Source organism: Zootoca vivipara, chromosome 12, assembly GCF_963506605.1.
Source record: "Zootoca vivipara chromosome 12, rZooViv1.1, whole genome shotgun sequence".
Classification (NCBI taxonomy): Eukaryota; Metazoa; Chordata; class Lepidosauria; order Squamata; family Lacertidae; genus Zootoca; species Zootoca vivipara.
The window spans coordinates 57717175-57737328 of NC_083287.1; the positions used below are offsets into that span (position 1 = coordinate 57717175).

The 20154-nt window shown below is 51.3% G+C and overlaps 2 protein-coding genes across 2 annotated transcripts; one reads left to right on the top strand and one right to left on the bottom strand.

Moving 5' to 3' along the window:
* Positions 1-6437: 6437 nt before the first annotated feature.
* Positions 6438-10182, top strand: LOC118092047 (replication initiator 1). The gene is made up of 2 exons (XM_060280519.1): positions 6438-6536; positions 9258-10182. Exons 1-2 carry the CDS (start codon positions 6452-6454, stop codon positions 10160-10162), a joined length of 990 nt encoding a protein of 329 aa, XP_060136502.1. The 5' UTR covers positions 6438-6451; the 3' UTR covers positions 10163-10182.
* A 6439-nt stretch (positions 10183-16621) lies between these two features.
* Positions 16622-19381, bottom strand: LOC132592837 (GTPase IMAP family member 1-like). Its single transcript, XM_060280531.1, has one exon. The coding sequence runs from the start codon at positions 19240-19242 to the stop codon at positions 18730-18732; it is 513 nt and encodes a 170-aa protein (XP_060136514.1). The 5' UTR covers positions 19243-19381; the 3' UTR covers positions 16622-18729.
* Positions 19382-20154: the final 773 nt, after the last annotated feature.

The window sequence follows — 20154 nt, forward strand, 5'->3', positions numbered from 1 at the left end:
ACCTAGGGTGACTTTAGGAGCAGGGCTGTGGCTGAGTGAAGGAGCATCGGCAGATCTCAGCTTCGACCCTGGGTAGGCCCCTTGAAGTCCAATCGTGGTCAGAGGTACAAAAGGAGGCTCCCCAGGAAGCAAGGCCAAGCTGTGGATCTTTATCGGTCTGCTGCAACAAAAGAAGTCGTTTTATTTCTGCAGTGCAGGGGGTGGTCTAGATGACCATAGGGGTCCCTTCCAACTGCAATTCTGTTTAGGGAAGCTTTTAATCAGGCATCCCCAAACTGCGGCCCTCCAGATGTTTTGGCCTACATCTCCCATGATCCCTAGCTAACAGGACCAGTGGTCGGGAAAGTTGGGAATTGTAAATTATTATTATTATTATTATTATTATTATTATTATTATTATTATTATTATTATTTTATCCTCTCCAGAATCTTCCATTCAGCTCCACTGGATGTCATTCTCATTCTAGTGCAATGAGAAAGGCATAGCTGCCAAGTTTTCCCTTTTCTCATGAGGAAGCCTATTCAGCATAAGGGGATTTCCCTTAAAAAAAGGGAGAACTTGGCAGCTATGGAGAAAGGGAGAGAAACCTTTTCTCGCTTTCTCCACTGGGTGCCTCATTTTAAAAACTCCCCAAATGTTCCAGCCTTTCTTCATTGGGGAGTTGCGCCTTAATCCTTTGGCTTGCCCTTTCCTGCACATTTTTAATCTCCACCTTTTATTTTCGCCCGCAAAAGTGTTTCTAGCCCAGATCTCCAGTTGCCACAAGGCCGGGCAGGCTCAGGCAACGCTTCCTTTGCCTTCCTCTTTCCCACGGCTGGGGCGTTCGGGAACCGTATCCCAAAACTGCTGAAGGGCAACAGGTTGGCAAACGCTGCCTCCCTGAGAATCCCAATTAGTGGGGGATTAAGAAAACCTTGCGAAATATCGGCAGCCGGTCTCTTGGGAACTCACATCAGTGCAGCGTTGGCTGCCAACCTGAGCAGTGCGGAAAAGGGCTTGGACCAACGCATGAAGCCCAGTGAGGCTGGTGCATAGATAAACTGCGGAACTCCCTCCCACAGGATTAGGCAAATTCATGGAGGAGGAGAGGGCTGTTGATGGCTACTAGCTACGATGGCTCTCTATCCTGCTTCCATGGTCGAAGGCAGCAATGCTTCTGAATCTCAGTTGCTGGAAACCACTGGAAGGGGAGAGTGTTGCTCTTGCGCTCGAATTCTGTTCGCGGGTTGGCCACTGTGAGAACAGGATGGTGGAGCTTGATCCTGCAGGCTCTCCTTACACACCAATCTCTGAATGGTGCAAGATTCCAAGGGGTTCCCAGCGCTCCGCCGGGGGTTTTGTTTCCTTTTGGGAATGAGGGATAGGGGAGACTGTGGTGTTCCCAAGATCTATAGTATACATATACACACAAGCTGAGCTTACGATGAAGGGGTTCACAGCAAGGTGCCCCATTATATTCTTGTAAAGAAGCTGGTAAAATGCGGGCTAGACAATGCTACCATTCAGTGGATTTGTAACTGGCTGACTGAGCGAACCCAAAGGGTGCTCATCAATGGCTCCTCTTCATCCTGGAGAGTAGTGACTAGTGGGGTGCCACAGGGTTCTGTCTTGGGCCCAGTCTTATTCAACATCTTTATCAATGACTTGGATGATGGGCTTGAGGGCATCCTGAGCAAGTTTGCAGATGACACCAAATTGGGAGGGGTGGCTAATACCCCAGAGGACAGGATCACACTTCAAAATGACCTCAACAGATCAGACAACTGGGCCAAAGCAAACTAGATGAATTTTAACAGGGAGAAATGTAAAGTACTACACTTGGGCAAAAAAAAAATGAAAGGCACAAATACAGGATGGGTGACACCTGGCTTGAGAGCACTACATGTGGAAAGGATCTAGGAGTCTTGGTAGACCACAAACTTGACATGAGTCAGCAGTGTGATGCAGCAGCTAAAAAAGCCAATGCAATTATGGGCTGCATCAATAGTATAGCGTCTAGATCAAGGGAAGTAATAGTACCACTGTATTCTGCTCTGGTCAGACCTCACCTGAAGTACTGTGTCCAGTTCTGGGCACCACAGTTCAAGAAGGATACTGACAAGCTGGAACGTGTCCAGAAGAGGGCAACCAAAATGGTCAAGGGCCTGGAAACGATGCCTTATGAGGAACGGCTTAGGGACCTGGGTATGTTTAGCCCGGCGAAGAGAAGGTTAAGGGGTGATATGATAAAGGTAAAGGGACCCCTGACCATTAGGTCCAGTCGTGACCGACTCTGGGGTTGCGCGCTCATCTCGCATTATTGGCCGAGGGAGCCGGCGTATAGCTTCCAGGTCATGTGGCCAGCATGACAAAGCCGCTTCTGGCAAACCAGAGCAGCACATGGAAACGCCGTTTACCTTCCCGCTGTAGCGGTTCCTATTTATCTACTTGCATTTTGAGGTGCTTTCGAACTGCTAGGTTGGCAGGAGCTGGGACCAAGCAACGGGAGCTCACCCCGTCACAGGGATTCGAACCGCTGACCTTCTGATCAGCAAGCCCTAGGCTCAGTGGTTTAACCATGTTCAAATATATAAAAGGATGTCATATAGAGGAGGGAGAAAGGTTGTTTTCTGCTGCTCCAGAGAAGCGGACACGGAGCAATGGATTCAAACTACAAGAAAGAAGATTCCACCTAAACATTAGAAAGAACTTCCTTACAGTAAGAGATGTTCGGCAGTGGAATTTGCTACCAAGGAGTGTGGTGGAGTCTCCTTCTTTGGAGGTCTTTAAGCAGAGGCTTGACAGGCATATGTCAAGAATGCTTTGGTGGTGTTTCCTGCTTGGCAGGGGGTTGGACTGGATGGCCCTTGTGGTCTCTTCCGACTCTACGATTCTATGATTCTATGACAGCATTAACACCCCAAGAAGGCCTTGCTTCTCCCATGGCCAAAGCCTTGGATCCAAGCAGAAATCAAGCATGGCTTTTTCTCTGCCTTTCCGGCCTGCAGCTTTTGCCTCCAGCTTCTAGCTCACCGTTCAACTCTCAACTCTTCCCTTTTGTCTTTCTAACTAACCAGGAAGGGAGCCCATCTGTTTGCCCTCTGGCACAGAGCTACACCCTTTGTTTCCTTGTTGTTGTTGTTGTTTAGTCGTTTAGTTGTGTCCGACTCTTCGTGACCCCATGGACCATAGCACGCCAGGCACTCCTGTCTTGCACTGCCTCCCGTAGTTTGGTCAAACTCATGTTCGTAGCTTCGAGAACACTGTCCAACCATCTTGTCCTCTGTCGTCCCCTTCTCCTAGTGCCCTCAATCTTTCCCAACATCAGGGTCTTTTCCAAGGATTCTTCTCTTCTCATGAGGTGGCCAAAGTATTGGAGCCTCAGCTTCACGATCTGTCCTTCCAGGGAGCACTCCGGGCTGATTTCCTTAAGAATTGATAGGTTTGATCTTCTAGCAGTCCATGGGACTCTCAAGAGTCTCCTCCAGCACCATAATTCAAAAGCATCAATTCTTCGGCGATCAGCCTTCTTTATGGTCCAGCTCTCACTTCCATACATCACTACTGGAAAAACCATAGCTTTAACTATACGGACCTTTGTCGGCAAGGTGATGTCTCTGCTTTTTAAGATGCTGTCTAGGTTTGTCATTGCTTTTCTCCCAAGAAGCAGGCGTCTTTTAATTTCGTGACTGCTGTCACCATCTGCAGTGATCAAGGAGCCCAAGAAAGTAAAATCTCTCACTGCCTCCATTTCTTCCCCTTCTATTTGCCAGGAGGTGATGGGACCAGTGGCCATGATCTTGGTTTTTTTGATGTTCAGCTTCAGACCATATTTTGCGCTCTCCTCTTTCACCCTCATTAAAAGGTTCTTTAATTCCTCCTCACTTTCTGCCATCAAGGTTGTGTCATCTGCATATCTGAAGTTGTTGATATTTCTTCCGGCAATCTTAATTCCTGCTTGGGATTCATCTAGTCCAGCCTTTCGCATGATGAATTCTGCATATAAGTTAAATAAGCAGGGAGACAATATACAACCTTGTCGTAATCCTTTCCCAATTTTGAACCAATCAGTTGTTCCATATCCAGTTCTAACTGTAGCTTCTTGTCCCACATAGAGATTTCTCAGGAGACAGAGAACTTGCCATAGTTTGCTGTGGTCGACACAGTCAAAGGCTTTTGCATAGTCAATGAAGCAGAAGTAGACGTTTTTCTGGAACTCTCTAGCTTTCTCCATAATCCAGCGCATGTTTGCTATTTGGTCTCTGGTTCCTCTGCCCTTTCGAAATCCAGCTTGCACTTCTGGGAGTTCTCGGTCCACATACTGCCTAAGCCTGCCTTGTAGAATTTTAAGCATAACCTTTGTTTCCTTAAGGGCTCCTACTTAGCAGGCCATCAGCAGGCTGGCCTGGCTATCTCAGCAATTGGATCCATGCTGGTTGCAGGAATTAGAAGGGGAAGCATTTGGCATTTGTATGTTGTCTGTTGTCAATGGAGCGCGCCTTCAGGGGTGAAGTCAGATTGCTGCATTAGCAGCCTGGAGGTGACCTCTCAGGGGTGCAAGCCTGGGCAGTGTGCCTGGAGGTCCTGGGCTCCCCCCTCTCAGCCTCGCTGATGGGGTCCAAAGGAAAACAGAGCAAGATGTTTGGCCCCAGGAGGCGTACAAGGCACCATGCAACCGTCTTAGGGACTCCACTCTGGAATTGTGTAGGGTTTATTCCTGAGCCCTTTCTTCTTCCAGAGATGTCCCACAAGGCAACAGAGGTTTCTCCTTCTCCTAGTTGGGCTCCCTTCCCTCTACAACAAGTGCAGAAACCGCCTGCTTGAATGTTGAACCCACTCTTGGTCTCGCACACGCCATCCGCCGGAGTCTGTCTTCGCACACAGGGAAAGCCCCCAACTCACTGAGGGTTTGAGAGTCATTGGCTCCCCTCACCTGGTCTAGCTGGCCAGTTGAAGCCCTTCCCGTGATGTGGCCGCTGTCTCATGCCGGCAGCATTTGGGAACCACAGGTGGGAGTGAAGCTTAGGGACCAAAGGGGAACAAACTATCCCAGAAGGAGCATGACCCAGAGGTATGACCCCTCCCCTAACACCCCATTCAGCCTAATCCCCCCTCCTGCAAATCAAAGAATTCTAGACTTGGAAGGGATCCCAGGGGTCATCTAGTCCAGCCCCCTGCAATGCAGGAATCTCAGCTAAAGCACCCATGACAGATGGCCACCCAGCCACTCAGTGGTGACCTTGGGGGGGGGCAGTCTCTGCCCTTCTCTCAGCCCCACCACCGGCCTCAGCGTGTCTTCGTGGGAATTAAAGGAGGAGGAGGGGGGGAGCAGATAAGCAACTCCAAGCTCCAGGGAGGGAACAGTGGGAAATAAATGCAATGAACAGACAGACAAAGACTTTATTTTGTCTGTCTGGAGAAGGAGCGAGGCTGATTGGCGAAATGCTGCTGGGAAGATTTCTCCTCTGCTTCTTGCATCACCCTGAGAGAGGCGGCCCAGGCCTTCTCCAACTTGCCAAGGCCACTTGCCCAAGAGCCAAGGCTCCGGATCAGCACCATACCGTGGCAGGGCCTGCAGATGGCAGGGAGGGGGGCGGTGTGCCAAATCTGCTCCTGCTCCCCCTTGTCAAGGACAAAACTCTCTGCCTAGTCACACACAGGAAGGTCTCTGCTGGGATCAAAAGCCTTAAACCAAACACACGTTTCATTGGAGAGGCAGCGGCCGTAACCCAAGGCCACCCAGTGAGCTTCATGGCCAGCTGGGGATTTGAACCCTGGTCTCTGCCACATCCTAGCCCGACACTCTAACCCTTACTCCACACTGCCTCGCTCTCGATTGCCTGCTTCTGGCTCGCAGATTGCTTTATCCTACAAAATCTTAATAGGTCACTGGGGCAGGGTGGGTGGGTGGGGGATAGACCTCTGGAGTGCCCCTCCCAACGCTACAATCCTGTGGTCTTGTGTGTGGCATTGAGGACACCCCCAGTTCCGGGGGGGGGGGCGCGCTATTGGGCCGTCACTCAGTTGTAGAGCCTTGCAAGCAGAAGGTTCAAACCTCAGCATCTCCTGATCGGATAGGTCAGTGGTCTGACTTGATGCAAAGCCTTTTCCCTACGTTAATAGCTCAGCCCTTTATTCGGGATCATGAAGACTAGAATATTTAGAGGACTGGCTGGGCAGAGCTAACAGCCCAACCCTTGGCGAGCCGCTGCTGCTGCTGCCGGTCAGTGTGGCCCCCACTGAGCTATATTGGCTCGGCGAGGTCAGGCATCTCGGCGCGCTCCTCTCGGCGCAGCGCAGCAGAGGAAAGCGGCGCGGGGAGGGCAGAGAGCTCTTGCCAGGAGCCGCCACCGTCGCCGCGGCTTCTCCTGCAGCTGCAGGAAGTGGATAGTGGAACCTCCCCGAGGCTGCGGTTGCGGTTGCTGCTGCTGTTGCTGCCTGCCTGCCTGCCTGCCTGCCTGCCTGCCTGGGATGTCTTGCAACAAACCTCGCGCGGCGCCGTTGCTGGGCGAAGCTGAGGAGGAGCGCGGAGCTGCCGCCGCCGCTGCTGCAAAAGGTACGTTGTTGCAGCAAATAAAAGGCGAGGAAGGGAGGCAGCGCCGGCCCTCCCCTCCCCTCCGCCAACCCTGCGGGCCGGATCCTGCCTGCAGTGCCTCGTGCAAAGCGGAGCAGCAGCAGCAGCAGCCCGGGCACGGTGAGGCACTGCTAGGGTGGGAGGGGGTGCCCCCCCCCGCAGCTGCCGTGTGAACGGAGCGTGCGTGGGGAAGGCGATCCGGAGCAAGGCTATTTTTTTATTGGGGGGGGGGTGTTGGATAGAAGCAGAGGACCCCCCCCCTCCAGTCTTCCTCTTCCCAGCCTGCCTCCCCTCCTCCTCCTCCTCCCTTTCTTCCTTTCGGGCCCGGGCTGACTCCTCTCCGGGCGCACGTGGCCGGCCGGCGAAGCTTCCTCCCCCTTCCCCCCGCGGCCCTCGGCTCGCTGCAATCCGGCCCCGCGGGCGCTCCGGCCTCCGCCCAGTCTCCAGCCTCGCGCGGAGGACGGCAGCGGGCGCCTCTGCCACCGGCTCCCCGCGTGACCTTGGCCCTGTTGCTCCGCGTTGGACGCGCCGGCGAGGGATCCCCAATCCCCCCTGATTTTGCCAATCAATCAATCAATCAGAACCCGCGGGGCGGATTTGTTTCTTGCACGGTGTGCATTTGGGCATACATACATACATATATATATGTATGCCCAAATGCACACCGTGCAAGAAACAAATATATATATATTTGGTATTGCATCTGCAACTCGCAAGCAGGATCCGCTCTTTCCGGCGGGATCCTGAAGCCTTGGAGAAGGCTCAAGGCCGGCAGGAATCTTCCACAGCCTTTGCAAAAACAAAACAAAACAAAAAAGCCCCCAAGACTGCAGGCCCCACGGAGGCCTGCCTGCAAATCCAGCCGCACAGGTAGAGCTGCCCAGTTGCATTCTGGGACTTGCAGTTTCTTCTCCCCCCCTCCCGGAGTTAAGGTGAGGCTGTGATTTGGATGACGTCATCGCACTCTTATCCCCCTCCTTGGGAAAGAGGGAGAAAGGCAGGTTGTGTGAAAGCTTGAGGAGTCTTGTCTGGGCAGATCCGTGTGTGTGTGTGTGTGTGTGTGTGTGTGTGTGTGTGTGTGTGTGTGTGTGTGTGTAAAATCATTATTTCTTTTAAGGAGGGAGCTTTGGCGCTGTCTGATTCAGAGCTGGCTCAACAAAAGCCCTCAGGCTTTTGGCGCAGTTTTTCCTGCAGCGCCCTCCCTGCGAGGTCTGCCTTCCGCCTGGGGAAAAGGAGCGTTGACCCAAGCCTTGGGTGCCTGGGGGTGGGGTGGGGGCAGGGGGTCCCTTGAAGGTGCAGCTGCTGGGATTTAGGAAGCTGATGCCTTGTGCTGAGTCAGACCACGTGGGTCTCACCGGCTCAGTGTTGCTTGCTCTGACTGGCAGCAGCTCTCTGAGTCTTTTGGAATGTGTGTGTGTTCGGAGGCTAGGTCCTAGCCAGACATCCTGCAAGTGGCCTCGTCTGCGTTCACATTATCCTGTTTACTTTGCCCCCCAAATCCAGGTTTTTGGTGAGCTGGGAAAATGCAGGCTGGTGTGGGCCTGTGTGTGTCTCGACGCCTGACCACACCTGGAGAGATTTTGTCAGCTGCCGGTCCCTTTTGGCAATTTTGGACTGGAGCTCCAAAATAGAAGAATACTGGACGATTTTTAAATTTATTTCGACACCGTCAGACCAACATGGCTACCTGCCTGAATCTACCATTCTATGATTCATTGGAGCTTTTGAAACAGAAGTTGGCTGTCTGACAGGGAATCTTCAGCTGGGATTCCTGCATTTCAGGGGGTTGAGCTGGATGACCCTTTAGGTGCCCCTTCCAGCTCCACCATTCTATGGAACTATTCTGTTGTGCTCATGTTTCATAACTGCCTTGATGCCAGCATTATTATAGTTGTTCTTTTCCTGGTACCTTTTCTCATACTTTTAAAACATCAATAAATATCATATGGTGAGGGGAGAGAGACTTTCTGCTCTTCATCAGGCAATGGTTTTTTTCCACCTCTTTGCTCCCACCCTCTAGCCCTGGGAGCCTTTTCCAGGCCATGACTTTAGGGACAGCAGAAGCAGCTGGGAAGATCACGGATGTTTTTTTAAAAAACCCACAATTTTGTGTGTCTTTGCTTCTCGATTTGTGTTGTGTTATTTTATGCACTGAGACTTGCTGGTGTTTTTATTGATTACAGCTTCGGAATTATTGTAATCGTTAAGAGTGAATTTCTGTTTAAATATTATTTGCTGGTGTTTAAGTTTATTGTGTGCTATTCTACTCTAATGGATTATTGAATATTACTTTATTGGACATAAGCTGTTTATTTTAAAGTTATGTTTTTTATTATGACATTTTTCGTATTGGGTCAGATTGTTGTAAGGCTGTTTCTGTAGCTTGTGAACCGCCTTGTGTAGTACAGCGGTACCTCGGTTCTCGAACGGAATCCATTCCAAAAGCTTCTGAAACGCTTGAAAACCAAGCTTCTTGCACTCAGTGGAAGCCACGTTGCACGTTTGGGTTCCGAAAAACATTTGAAAATTTACTTCCGGATTTTTGGCATTTGAGAACCAAAACGTACGACAACGGAGGCGCTCGAGAACCGAGGTAGCACTGCACTAGAGAAAGGTGGCGTGCAGATTAAAAGCGAGATGAAATATAAAAGTAAAATGAAATAACTTCCTTGTGCTTTCCCTCTCTCTTCCCTCCCCCTCCAGGAAGCGAGGGCCCCATGGAGGGAGACAAGGAGCCGCCCGTCCGGGGCCACCAGGCTTCCCCACCCGGGGGTGACAACCCCTTCCCGTTCCCCGCCTGGGAGGAGGGCTCCGGGGACGAGAACGCCCTGGTCATCCACAGCCAGGTGGAGGAGGAAGAGCACAAGTGCGCAGCGTGTGGCGAGAGCTTCCCGCACCCGCTGAGCCTCTTGCGCCACCAGAAGCAGCAGCACGCGGGCGAGCGGGCCTTTGTGTGCCCCGAGTGCGGGCGTGGCTTCACCCTCAAGCACAACCTCATCATCCACCAGAGGATCCACACTGGGGAGAAGCCCTTCGGCTGTGGGGTTTGTGGCAAGCGTTTCAGCCTCAAGCAAAACCTCCTGACCCACCAGAGAGTGCACGGCGGCGGCGGAGAAGGGTCCCCGTCCTGCCCCGTCTGCGGGAAGACCTTCCGGGAACAGCGGCTGCTCCTCGCCCACCGCCAGAAAGGCAGCTGCGGCCCCCCTGCCCAGGAGAAGCCGGGGGCGCCCTCCCCGCCGCGGATGCACACCCGGGGGAGGCCCCGCGTGCCGAGCGAGGAGGGCGATGTGCAGAGGCCGCTGCGGGTGAAGCACCAGCAGAAGCCCCGCCAGAACGGGGCGGCCTTCCCCTGCCAGGAGTGCGGCGAGGCCTTTGGCCGCCGGAGCAGCCTGGCCGGACACCGCAGGACCCGCCACCAGGCCGAGAGGCCGCCGCTGCAGGGCGAGGAGGGTCGGAGGCGCCCCAAGGAGGCCCCCGCGAGCCCCGGCCGGAGGCTCCACGCGGGAGACGCCCCCTTCCAGTGCCTGACCTGCGGGAAGAACTTTGTGCAGAAGGGGAACCTGGCAGCGCACCGGAGGAGCCACCTGGGGCAGGAGGCGCTCGGCTGAGGGGGGGGCTGCCCCTCCAATGGGCCGCGTCAGGGCGGGGGGGGGGGGGTCGGAGGAAGAAGAGGAAGGTCCTGGAAGCGGAAGCACCTGTCTGGGAAATGGGAGCGCGGAGGGACTTGGGGATAAGGTCTGGGAAGGGGAGATCGAGGGCCTCCTAGCAGAGCAGCGATTGCCCTGCCAGGAATATGGACCATAACCGCTCCAAGAACTTGGCATCCCATCAGCCTTGAAACATTCCTTGGGGACCCCTCCTTTCTGAAGCAAAAGCCCATTTGCTACACATCAGCCGCATTTCAAGCTTGGGTGTGCCCTGAACTTTCATAGGTGGGATTTTTCTCACGCCGTGCCATCGTTTGGTTTCTGTTTTGGGCAGCGACGTTGTGCTCCTCTTTAAGTTTCCGTTCTGAGCCATTGCACCAGCGCACCGTTACCTCCGCTCTGGGATTTCCCAGCGTTTACGTTCTGCTTCCCGTTTTACAAGTACGGACTCCCAGGTTTATTTTCCCCCAAACCCCGTTGGGTGGTTAATTCCTGCCCTCCCCTAAGATCCACGCAGCATGTCCAGCTACAGCCTTCTCTGTTCTTTTGCTCCTGCAGCAGAGTCATCTGGTTTGGGGGACGGGGACGGGGTGTCAAAATTGTTGCCAAAGATAATCAACACAAACTCGGGGGTTGCCGGGGGAACAGAACTGGGGTACACAAAGGTTGTATTTGATTGCGGAGGATTTTGGCCCGCCGTGCGTCGTCTTCCTGTGGATTTGAACCTGCAGCTCAGGGGAGAATCTCCTGCTGACAACTGCATCTTGCTAGACACATTGGAGGAAGGTGGAGTGATTGCACTATGTACCGGAGAACCCACACATTTGCTAGAGAACCCATAAAAGAGGGCAGATGATGTGTTTGCCGGTTGTTGCTGGAAAACGTCTTCGGAGGAGAGAGGAATTCTGAAGAGCTGTGGCAACATTCTCTTCTGAGATTCTGGGTTCCAGAGCCTGATTTCCAGATCCACAGAAGGAAAAGACCATGTGGGAGTTTAGGCCATGGAAGGACCTTTTTGGATAGCTTAATGTGGGGAAAAGAAGTGATTGTAAAAGTTGAATGTTCTGAAACCACTTAGGTGCCCAGAATTTTGGGGATGGTTTTGAGCTGGGAGAGAAACTCCCATAAAACACTAGAGTGGCCTTCACCGAGGCTGGGTCCTCCACATGTTTTGGGGCTCCCGGCCTCTCCTCGGCCCCAGCCAGCCCAGATGTAGCCCCCGCAATCCTAGCATCACACAGCTAGGGTTGCGGGGAGTCAAAGACATCTGGGTTGTGCGAGGTTGGCAAAAGTGAGCTCCGAAGATCTGATCGAGAAATACACCTGCTGCATGCTTTTGAGTTGTGTGCGTGTGGGGGGGGGGTCTCTCATCCTTAAACCCTGTTGGGAGGGGGCTTCTGCAGCTGATCTCCCCTCACCAGGTTAGTATCCAGCAGCTGCAAAAGGGTCATGCTACTGAGCTCTGTCGTTCCCTCCCTGGAACGGACTCCGCTGCTTCTGCTACGGTCCAGGGGTTTCAGTTTCTCTGTTACACAAGGCTTAACTTGAGCCTTCAACATGTTAACGTATGTTTCAAGCGTTTTTAAGCACTCCTGTTTCAAAGTGCGCACAATGGGCGGAGATCTTTGTGGAAGTTGCACGCCGCAGCAGCATTCGGAAAGAAAAGAAAAGAAAGTGTTATGTACCTCTGTGGAGATCTTCACATGGCATGTTACCCGATCCAAAGTTTCGCTCCAAAGCGCTGCACCAGACTTCAGCGACCTGGTGTCCTGCAAATGTGGTGGGCTCTGCCGACAGGTAGGTGATGGGATTTGTACTCCCAACACACCTGGAGGGCACCAGGTTGGCAATGGCTGTGCCAAGCCATTGGGCACATTCCTGGTCTGGCTGAATGAGAAGTATTGGATGAGGATGGGATGGGCAGGGCCTTCCTGGTGTTGGGACCTGTTGGGACCTCAGGGGTTTCCCATGTGTGCCTGATGCAGAATGGATATGGTATTGATCAGTGTCCTTTGCTGGGTGGCCAGAACAGGTTAAAAAGGGTTCCCTAATTGATGTGTGAGATGAGAACCTATTTCAGGGGTGGGTCCTGGTAAACAGGTGAGCTTGTCCACATATCCACCAGGGAACATTTTGTGTCCAAATTAACTCACTAGCTCCTTAGTAAACCACTTTTTTTGCTGTTTTTCTACAACTGCAAAAAAGGTGGTGGTTGTCAAATGGATCTTGTGATCCATTATGGGTGGTCAGGGGTCTCCATTCAGCACAGCCTTCAGCAACCTGGTGCCCTCTGAGGTTTTTTTTTTGGACTACAACTCCCATCAGCCCCCAGCCAGCACAGCACCATGGGTGTTGTAGTCCAAAACAGCTCAGGAGTGTTACCACATTGCTGAAGGTTTTCTTTGCTGGCTCAGAAGATGGATGGGGCAAGGAGGCCGCCTTCCCTCTGCAAAGACACGCTTGGGAATTTCACGTGACCGGCCTCCCAAGATGGTCCCATCACGAGAAACGCCTGGCGGTTATACTGGTTATTCACGTACAACAATCTGTGGGGTGCCTCTTCTTTCTCTAATAGGCAAACGGCAACGTTGAAAAGTGGTTTTTTTGTTTTGATTTTGTTGATGTGGCCTTTTCAAAACTGGCAGGGCAATGTGGTTTTGCAAAAGCTCCCTGGCAAAAGAAGGACCCATTTTAATGTGCTGTGAAAATGAGCAATTTCTAACCTAGGTCAATTTTGAAAGTGTTGTCCTGTCTGGAGAAGAATGCAGGGGTGGAAGTTGGCTTCTGGTTTTTCTCCCCAACCCTAAAAAATTACTGGGTGAAGACAGTCCTGGGAGATAGTCACTCAGGTTGAAACTTTAAGAGAAATGTTGAATCCGGTGTGTGTGTGTGTGTGTGTGTGTGTGTGTGTGTGTGTGTGTAAGAGAGAGAGAGAGAGAGAGAGAGAGAGAGAGAGAGAGAGAGAGAGAGACCCTACCCCCTGACCCCTCAGCATCCTCTGTAGAAAAATGCCACTTTGAACCTTTGCAGCTTTGCCTTCTGGGTCCCCTGGAAATATCCCCCCCTCCTTCTGCGCCCTCTCCAGACACCCAGATGACGACCACTTAGATGGGTCGTGCGCAGCATTAATGGTGGCTGGAAAGCAGAGGTTTGCGCAGAGCAAGACCTCTCTGCCCCTCAAGGCAACGTGGATCGACTCCCCTGGGGTGGTTCTGGCCCGCCAGTGAGAGCCAAGAGCTGCCTCTCGACGGAAGACGCTTGATGCAAAACTCTAGTGCTTGGATGATGCACCTTATTCCCCCAACTGCTTGATCCTCTTTCTTGGTTGAATAAAATTAAGTTTGCCTTTCCTTCGGCTCCTTGCTGTGGTGATTTCTCTTAAATGAGCAGAAGGATCCCCGACTCTTCACCGGCTGGGGGTTGGTTGTCGTCTTTCCCAACTGAGGCCACATCCATGCCATAATATTGGTAGTAGGAATATTTGAATTATGGTGCTGCAGGAGACTCCTGGGAGTCCCATGGACTGCAAGAAGATCAAACCTATCCATTCTGAAGGAAATAATAATAATAATAATAATAATAATAATAATAATAATAATAATAAATTTTATTTATACCCCGCCCTCCCCAGTCAGAACCGGGCTCAGGGCGGCTCACACCAATAAAATTACAATGAAACATAAAAAGCAATTGATTAAAATACAGATTAAAATACAGTATTAAAATTTAAGTTTAAAATGCAGCCTGATTTTAAGTAGTACATAAATCCAAGCCATGAGGGAGGAAAACACAGGGGTCAGACTAAGTCCAACCCAAAGGCCAGGCAGCTCTGTCTTGCAGGCCCTGAGGAAAGATGACAAATGCTGCAGGGCCCTGGTCTCCTGTGAAAGAGCGTTCCACCAGGTTGGGGCCAGTACTGAAAAGGCCCTGGCCCTAGTAGAGGCCAATCTAGCCACCCCATGGCTCGGGATCTCCAGAATATTGTTTGTGGACCTTAAGATCCACGCGGGGCATACCAGGAGAGGCGGTCCCGTAGGTACGGGGGTCCCAAGCCGCATAGGGCTTTAAAAGTCAAAACCAGCACCTTAAACCTGATCCTGTACTCCACCAGGAGCCAGTGCAGCTAGTAAAGCACTGGATGAGTGCTCAGCCCTGAGTGCTCATTGGAAGGACAGATTGTGAAGCTGAGGCTCCAATACTTTGGCCACCTCATGAGAAGAGAAGACTCCCTGGAAAAGACCCTGATGTTGGGAAAGATGGAGGGCATTAGGAGAAGGGGATGACAGAGGACGAGATGGTTGGACAGTGTTCTCGAAGCTACCAACATGAGTCTGACCAAACTGCGGGAGGCAGTGCAAGACAGGAGTGTCTGGCGTGCTATGGTCCATGGGGTCACGAAGAGTCGGACACAACTAAACAACAAGTAATATTAAATTATTATTATTAATTATATTACAGTACTTGTACCTCATCCATCTGACTGGGTTTCCCCAGCCACTCTGGGCAGCTCCCAACAGATTAAAAACAGAATAAAACATCAAACATAAAAAACTTCCCTAAACAGGGCTGCCTTCAGATGTCTTATAAAAGTCAGAGAGTTGTTCATTTCCTTGACATCTGATGGGAAGGTGTTCCACAGGGCAGGCGCCACCACCAAGAAGGCCCTCTGCCTGGTTCCCTGTAACCTCACTTCTCACAGGGAGGGAACCGCCATAAGGCCCTCAGTGCTGGATCTCAGTGTCCAGGCTGGACGATGGGGTGGAGACGCTCCTTCAGGTCCACTGGGCCAAGGCTGTTTAGGGCTTTCAAGGTCAGCACCAACACTTTGAATTGTGGTTGGAAACGTACTGGGAGCCAATGTAAGTTTTTCAGGACCAGTGTTATATGGTTTCTGCTGCTCCCAGTCATGAGTCTAGCAGTGTGGGTTTAAAGCGCTACAGGGCCACTGAACAGTCATGGCTCCCCCCCCCTCCTGCAAAGTATTCTGTATAATTTGTTATGGGTACTGAGAGATGCAAGGCGGTCCTTATATTGTCATCCCAGTGAGGACAATATAGTGAGCTAGTGTGGTGTGGTGGTTAAGAGCAATAGACTCATAATCTGGGGAACCAGGTTCGCATCTCCGCTCCTCCACATGCAGCTGCTGGGTGACCTTGGGCTAGTCACACTTCTTTGAAGTCTCTCAGCCTCACTCACCTCACAGAGTGTTTGTTGTGGGGGAGGAAGGGAAAGGAGAATGTTAGCTGCTTTGAGACTCCTTCAGGTAGTGATAAAGCGGGATATCAGATCCAAACTCCTCCTCTTCTCTTCTCCTAGAGTGGTTTTAACAAATCCCTCTTCCCAGGGGACTACGGGAATTCCAGCCCAGGAAACCTGTGTGAGTTTGTCCAACAATATGCTGCGACAAGGCTCTATTCACACCATAGACTTAAAGTGCTATGATACCACTTTAATTGTCACGGCTTTCTCCAAACAATTCTGGGAGCTGTAGTTTGTTAAGGGTGCTGCGAAGCCCTGGAGCCCCTCGCAGAGCTATAGCTCTCAGAGTTCCCTGGGAAAGGCGACTTGCTGTTCAACCTCTCCGGGAATTGTAGCTCTGCGAAGGGGTCTGGTCAACTTGGCAACTTTTTTCGGGAAGCCAGGATTGGGGACTGTAGCATGTTAAGGGTGCCGAGAGGAGTTAGGAGGCCCATGTTCCCCTCACAGAGGTACAATTTGCAGGAGGTCTCAGCAGTCAGTCCCTGTGAGGGGAACGGGGTCGTGGGTCTCCTCTAACAACACCCTGATCCTACACCCCACTGGTATCCGAATCTTAAGCTCATATTTCTGTGGATCAAAACGGTTTTACAGTATTGGTGTAAGTGACATGGCTGCTGGATAGACCATTGCCAGAATATGTCCTGCATGGCCTCCTTAGTAGTGGTACTTGGAGACCCTGAGAAAGAAAACTCTGCTTGGGTGTCTCCTTTTAGCAAACGCAGGAGGAGGATGTGTCAAATGTTGCCAGAGGAAGAGAAACTTAAACACGTAGCAGAGTTCCCAAAAATAGAGATCAGAGGCAATATTTCATCCAGAAGAGCTTTACTGTTCCTGAAGGCAAATGAGCAGAATGGTCACAAATCCAATACATTCAGGATTGGCAAAGTCCATAAAAACCCAGTTGCAGCAGACTTAGCTTAAATGAAGAACTTACAAGAACTTATAACAAGGATAAACCCTTAACACTATATACAGAACAGAACAAAGCGATAGAAAGAGAAAGTGGGAAGAGAAACCCAGGCTCTTCCTGGCCTGAATATTGCAGTCAGCATGACCTTGCAGAAGAGATAACAGAAGCAGAGGAAGCCAGCTGCTTCTCAGAAGGTCACAAACTCTCTGGCAGGCTCTTTTCACGCACAGAAAAGTTCTGTATCATTTTGTAAGTTTTTACTCCGCAGATTGACAGGATGGTGGTAACAGAGAGAAGGTAAATAAAGGGAAGATAAGGCAAGCAGGAGGCAGTGAGAGATTTTACTTTCTTGGGCTCCTTGATCACTGCAGATGGTGACAGCAGTCACAAAATTAAAAGATGCCTGCTTCTTGGGAGAAAAGCAATGACAAACCTAGACAGCATCTTAAAAAGCAGAAACATCACCTTGCCAACAAAGGTCCGTATAGTTAAAGCTATGGTTTTCCCAGTAGTGATGTATGGAAGTGAGAGCTGGACCATAAAGAAGGCTGATTGTCGAATAATTGATGCTTTTGAATTATGGTGCTGGAGGAGACTCTTGAGCAGGCATCCCCAAACTGCGGCCCTCCAGATGTTTTGGCCTACAACTCCCATGATCCTTAGCTAACAGGACCAGTGGTCAGGGAAGATGGGAATTGTAGTCCAAAACATCTGGAGGGCCGAAGTTTGGGGGTGCCTGCTCTTGAGAGTCCCATGGACTGCAAAAAGATCAAAGCTATCCATTCTGAAGGAAATCAGCCCTGAGTGCTCACTGGAAGGACAGATCGTGAAGCTGAGGCTCCAATACTTTGGCCACCTCATGAGAAGAGAAGACTCCCTGGAAAAGACCCAAAAGATGTTGGGAAAGATTGAGGGAACCAGGAGAAGGGGACGACAGAGGACGAGATGGTTGGACAGTGTTCTCGAAGCTACGAACATGAGTTTGACCAAACTGCGGGAGGCAGTGGAAGACAGGAGTGCCTGGCGTGCTCTGGTCCATGGGGTCACAAAGAGTCGGACACGACTAAACAACAACAACAACAACAAGGCAAGCAGGATGGATGGAGGGGCCTATCCTGTTAAGCTGCAAGTCCATCATGGGATATGGCTGTAAGTCCAGCATTCCATTCTCACAATGGGCAACCAATTGCCTTAGCCAGGGGTTTTCAGCCAGTGTGCCGTGGCACCCTGGGGTGCCTTGAAGGAGGGTCAGGGGTGCCGCTGGCAACCCTGGCCTCTGTCCCTCTTTCCTTCCCTCCCTTCTCAAATGCCCTCTCTTGTCTCTGCCTTCCAAAGGCTCGTGTGGCTGTTTGCTGCAGCAGCCCTGGCTACAAGCTCCCCAGGCAAAAGGTCCCTCTGGGGCTGGCCAGGGGGTGCTGGTTGCTAGGAGCAGAGGCAACCTCGGAGTAAGCAAGTAAGTGAGTGAGTGAGTGAGGGAGCCCAGCCAGCCAGTCCACCAGCCCTTGCTGTTGGGAATGGACAGACAGGTCCCAGGCCCCTGTGGGTCAGGGTGAGGAGGCACCTCTCTTTGGGGCGAGGGGTGGCAGCTCAGAGACCAGGGGCAGCAGCAGCGGCTGCCCAGAGGACTCCCAAGAAGAGGGGAGAGGGATCTGAGGTAACCCTCCACAAGGAAGGGTGTTTGAAAATGGGTGAGGGGCTGCCAGCTTTGCAGGCAAGGGGTGGCCTAACTGGGCTCCTGAGCCCCACAGGGGAGCTGCAGAAAGAAAGGTAGTTGGTCAAGGGAGCCATGGACTCAGAAAGGTTGAAACCCTCTGGCCTGTAGGGAACCAGCAAGCAGGATCTGAGCACATGAGCCCTTTGCCCTCCTGTGGCTTCCAGAAACCAGGATTCAGAGACATTGCTGCCCCCAGTCATTGAGGCAAAGCCCATGATGCTGTTTGTCATTTGGGCGCATCTGGGAAGAGGCTTCTGGACTGCCTCTTTGGACCTGATCCTGCAGGGCTCTTCTCACGTTCTTAGCAGGGAAGGCATAAAGAGAAGAAGGGCCTCCTTGGATGACCTTGGATGACCTTCTCCGTGCCTTCGAGCCCCAAGTTCTTAAAGGTAAACCCCAGCGCTTAGGAAAGGGTTCAGATTTGGATAGTGATGCTTTTTCCAAGTGAGCAGCGCAAGTTAAAACCCTGGCCGCTGTGTTCTTCATTTATTGGAGCACCTGAAATGTCCCTAGTCACCATTCTGGCTGCCGCATTCTGCCGGATTAGTTGTCGTTTCTGAGTCACCTTCAAAGGGAGCCCCACGTAGAGCGCATGGCAGTAGTCCAAGTGGGAGATAACCGGAGCATGCGCCGCTGCCGCGTTCTTCATGCGTTTGCCTCAGCAACTTTGTTTGATGTCATCCTAGGATGGCCTTGATTCTTCTCTGCCATCTTCTTCTCAATCATGGAGAGCAATTCCTCGGCTTGGGCTGCAAGCTCGTCTCCTGTTTCATTGTTGTTGAAACTGCAAAACCGTCCGTCACACTGATCCCTCAGTTCCTGAAAGTTTTTGTTGTCCGTGGAAGATATGTAATCTTCCAATCTTTCATTCCGCAACCTTTCTTTGTGGCTGAAGACAACCACCATGCATTGGTCGCTACTGTTGAATGTCTTCCTCACCCGCTGAACCACCTGGTGGTCTTCCTCTGTGAATCGGCCCACTGGGACGACCAGAACCAGAGCATGGGGACGGGGCTTGGAGAGACGTAGGCAGTGCTCAATCTCAGTAGAATTTTTGGGTCCATCAGAGTCAAAAATCGCAGGCGTGTCAATGACAACTACCCTCTTCCCGTTCCACTCTCTTATTCCTAACTGGCAAGACTTTGTAACTGGGGTCATTTCAAGCCTGGAGTCAAACCTCTTTCCCCCAAGGATGGTGTTCCCGGTCGCGCTTTTGCCAACCCCGGACTTTCCGACAATGACGATGCAAAGCTCGGACTCCTCTTGCTCTGCTGAAACGGGATCAGCTGCATCTGTTAATGTCGTTGGAAAAAGAAGATCAGAACTGAGGAGTCCTAAAGCTTCTCATGGGGATCAGCACTTAAACTTTGCACTGGTTAGAGCCCTTGTAAGGCTCACTTTTGCAACCTGAATTTCCTGAACTGCCCAAGCAGTTAACTACAGAATGGGATGCAGAAAGCTCAGTCTATCTCTTTATTACAGCACGACACAGTTGCTAGTAATTCAAATGTTAAAGTTCTCTCTTTTGTTCTGTATGGTACTATTTTATACCGTATATTTGGGCAAAGATTCTGTTTTTTTTTAAATTCATTTTTATTGATTTTTCTGTATATACATCAGCAAAAATGAGAAAGGCACACAGATTCTGTTTGAGTATTGGTCATGGACCGTAATAAAGAGACTGACTGATTGACTGAATGCAGGAAGCGGATTTTGAACCGTGCAATTCATTCTTGCTGTTTTGAATTTCATTGTGTTATTCTCTTCCTTAGTAGGTGGTGCAAACAACTATTCTGAATTATGTTTTTTGTGGGTTGGGGAAGGAGGCATGGGGAATGAGTTTACAGAACCAAGAGAGCAGTGGCCCAAACCCAGGAATTTAAACTGTGCCTGGAAACAAACCTGATGCTGGTGTGAGTTGCTCTCTTTAATGTCTAATGTTCTACAGTTGTTTATGTGCTATAAGCCGGCGAGAGTGGCTGGGGAAACCATAACGAAATACTACTACTACTACTACTAGGGACGTGGGTGGCACTGTGGGTTAAATCACAGAGCCTAGGGCTTGCTGAT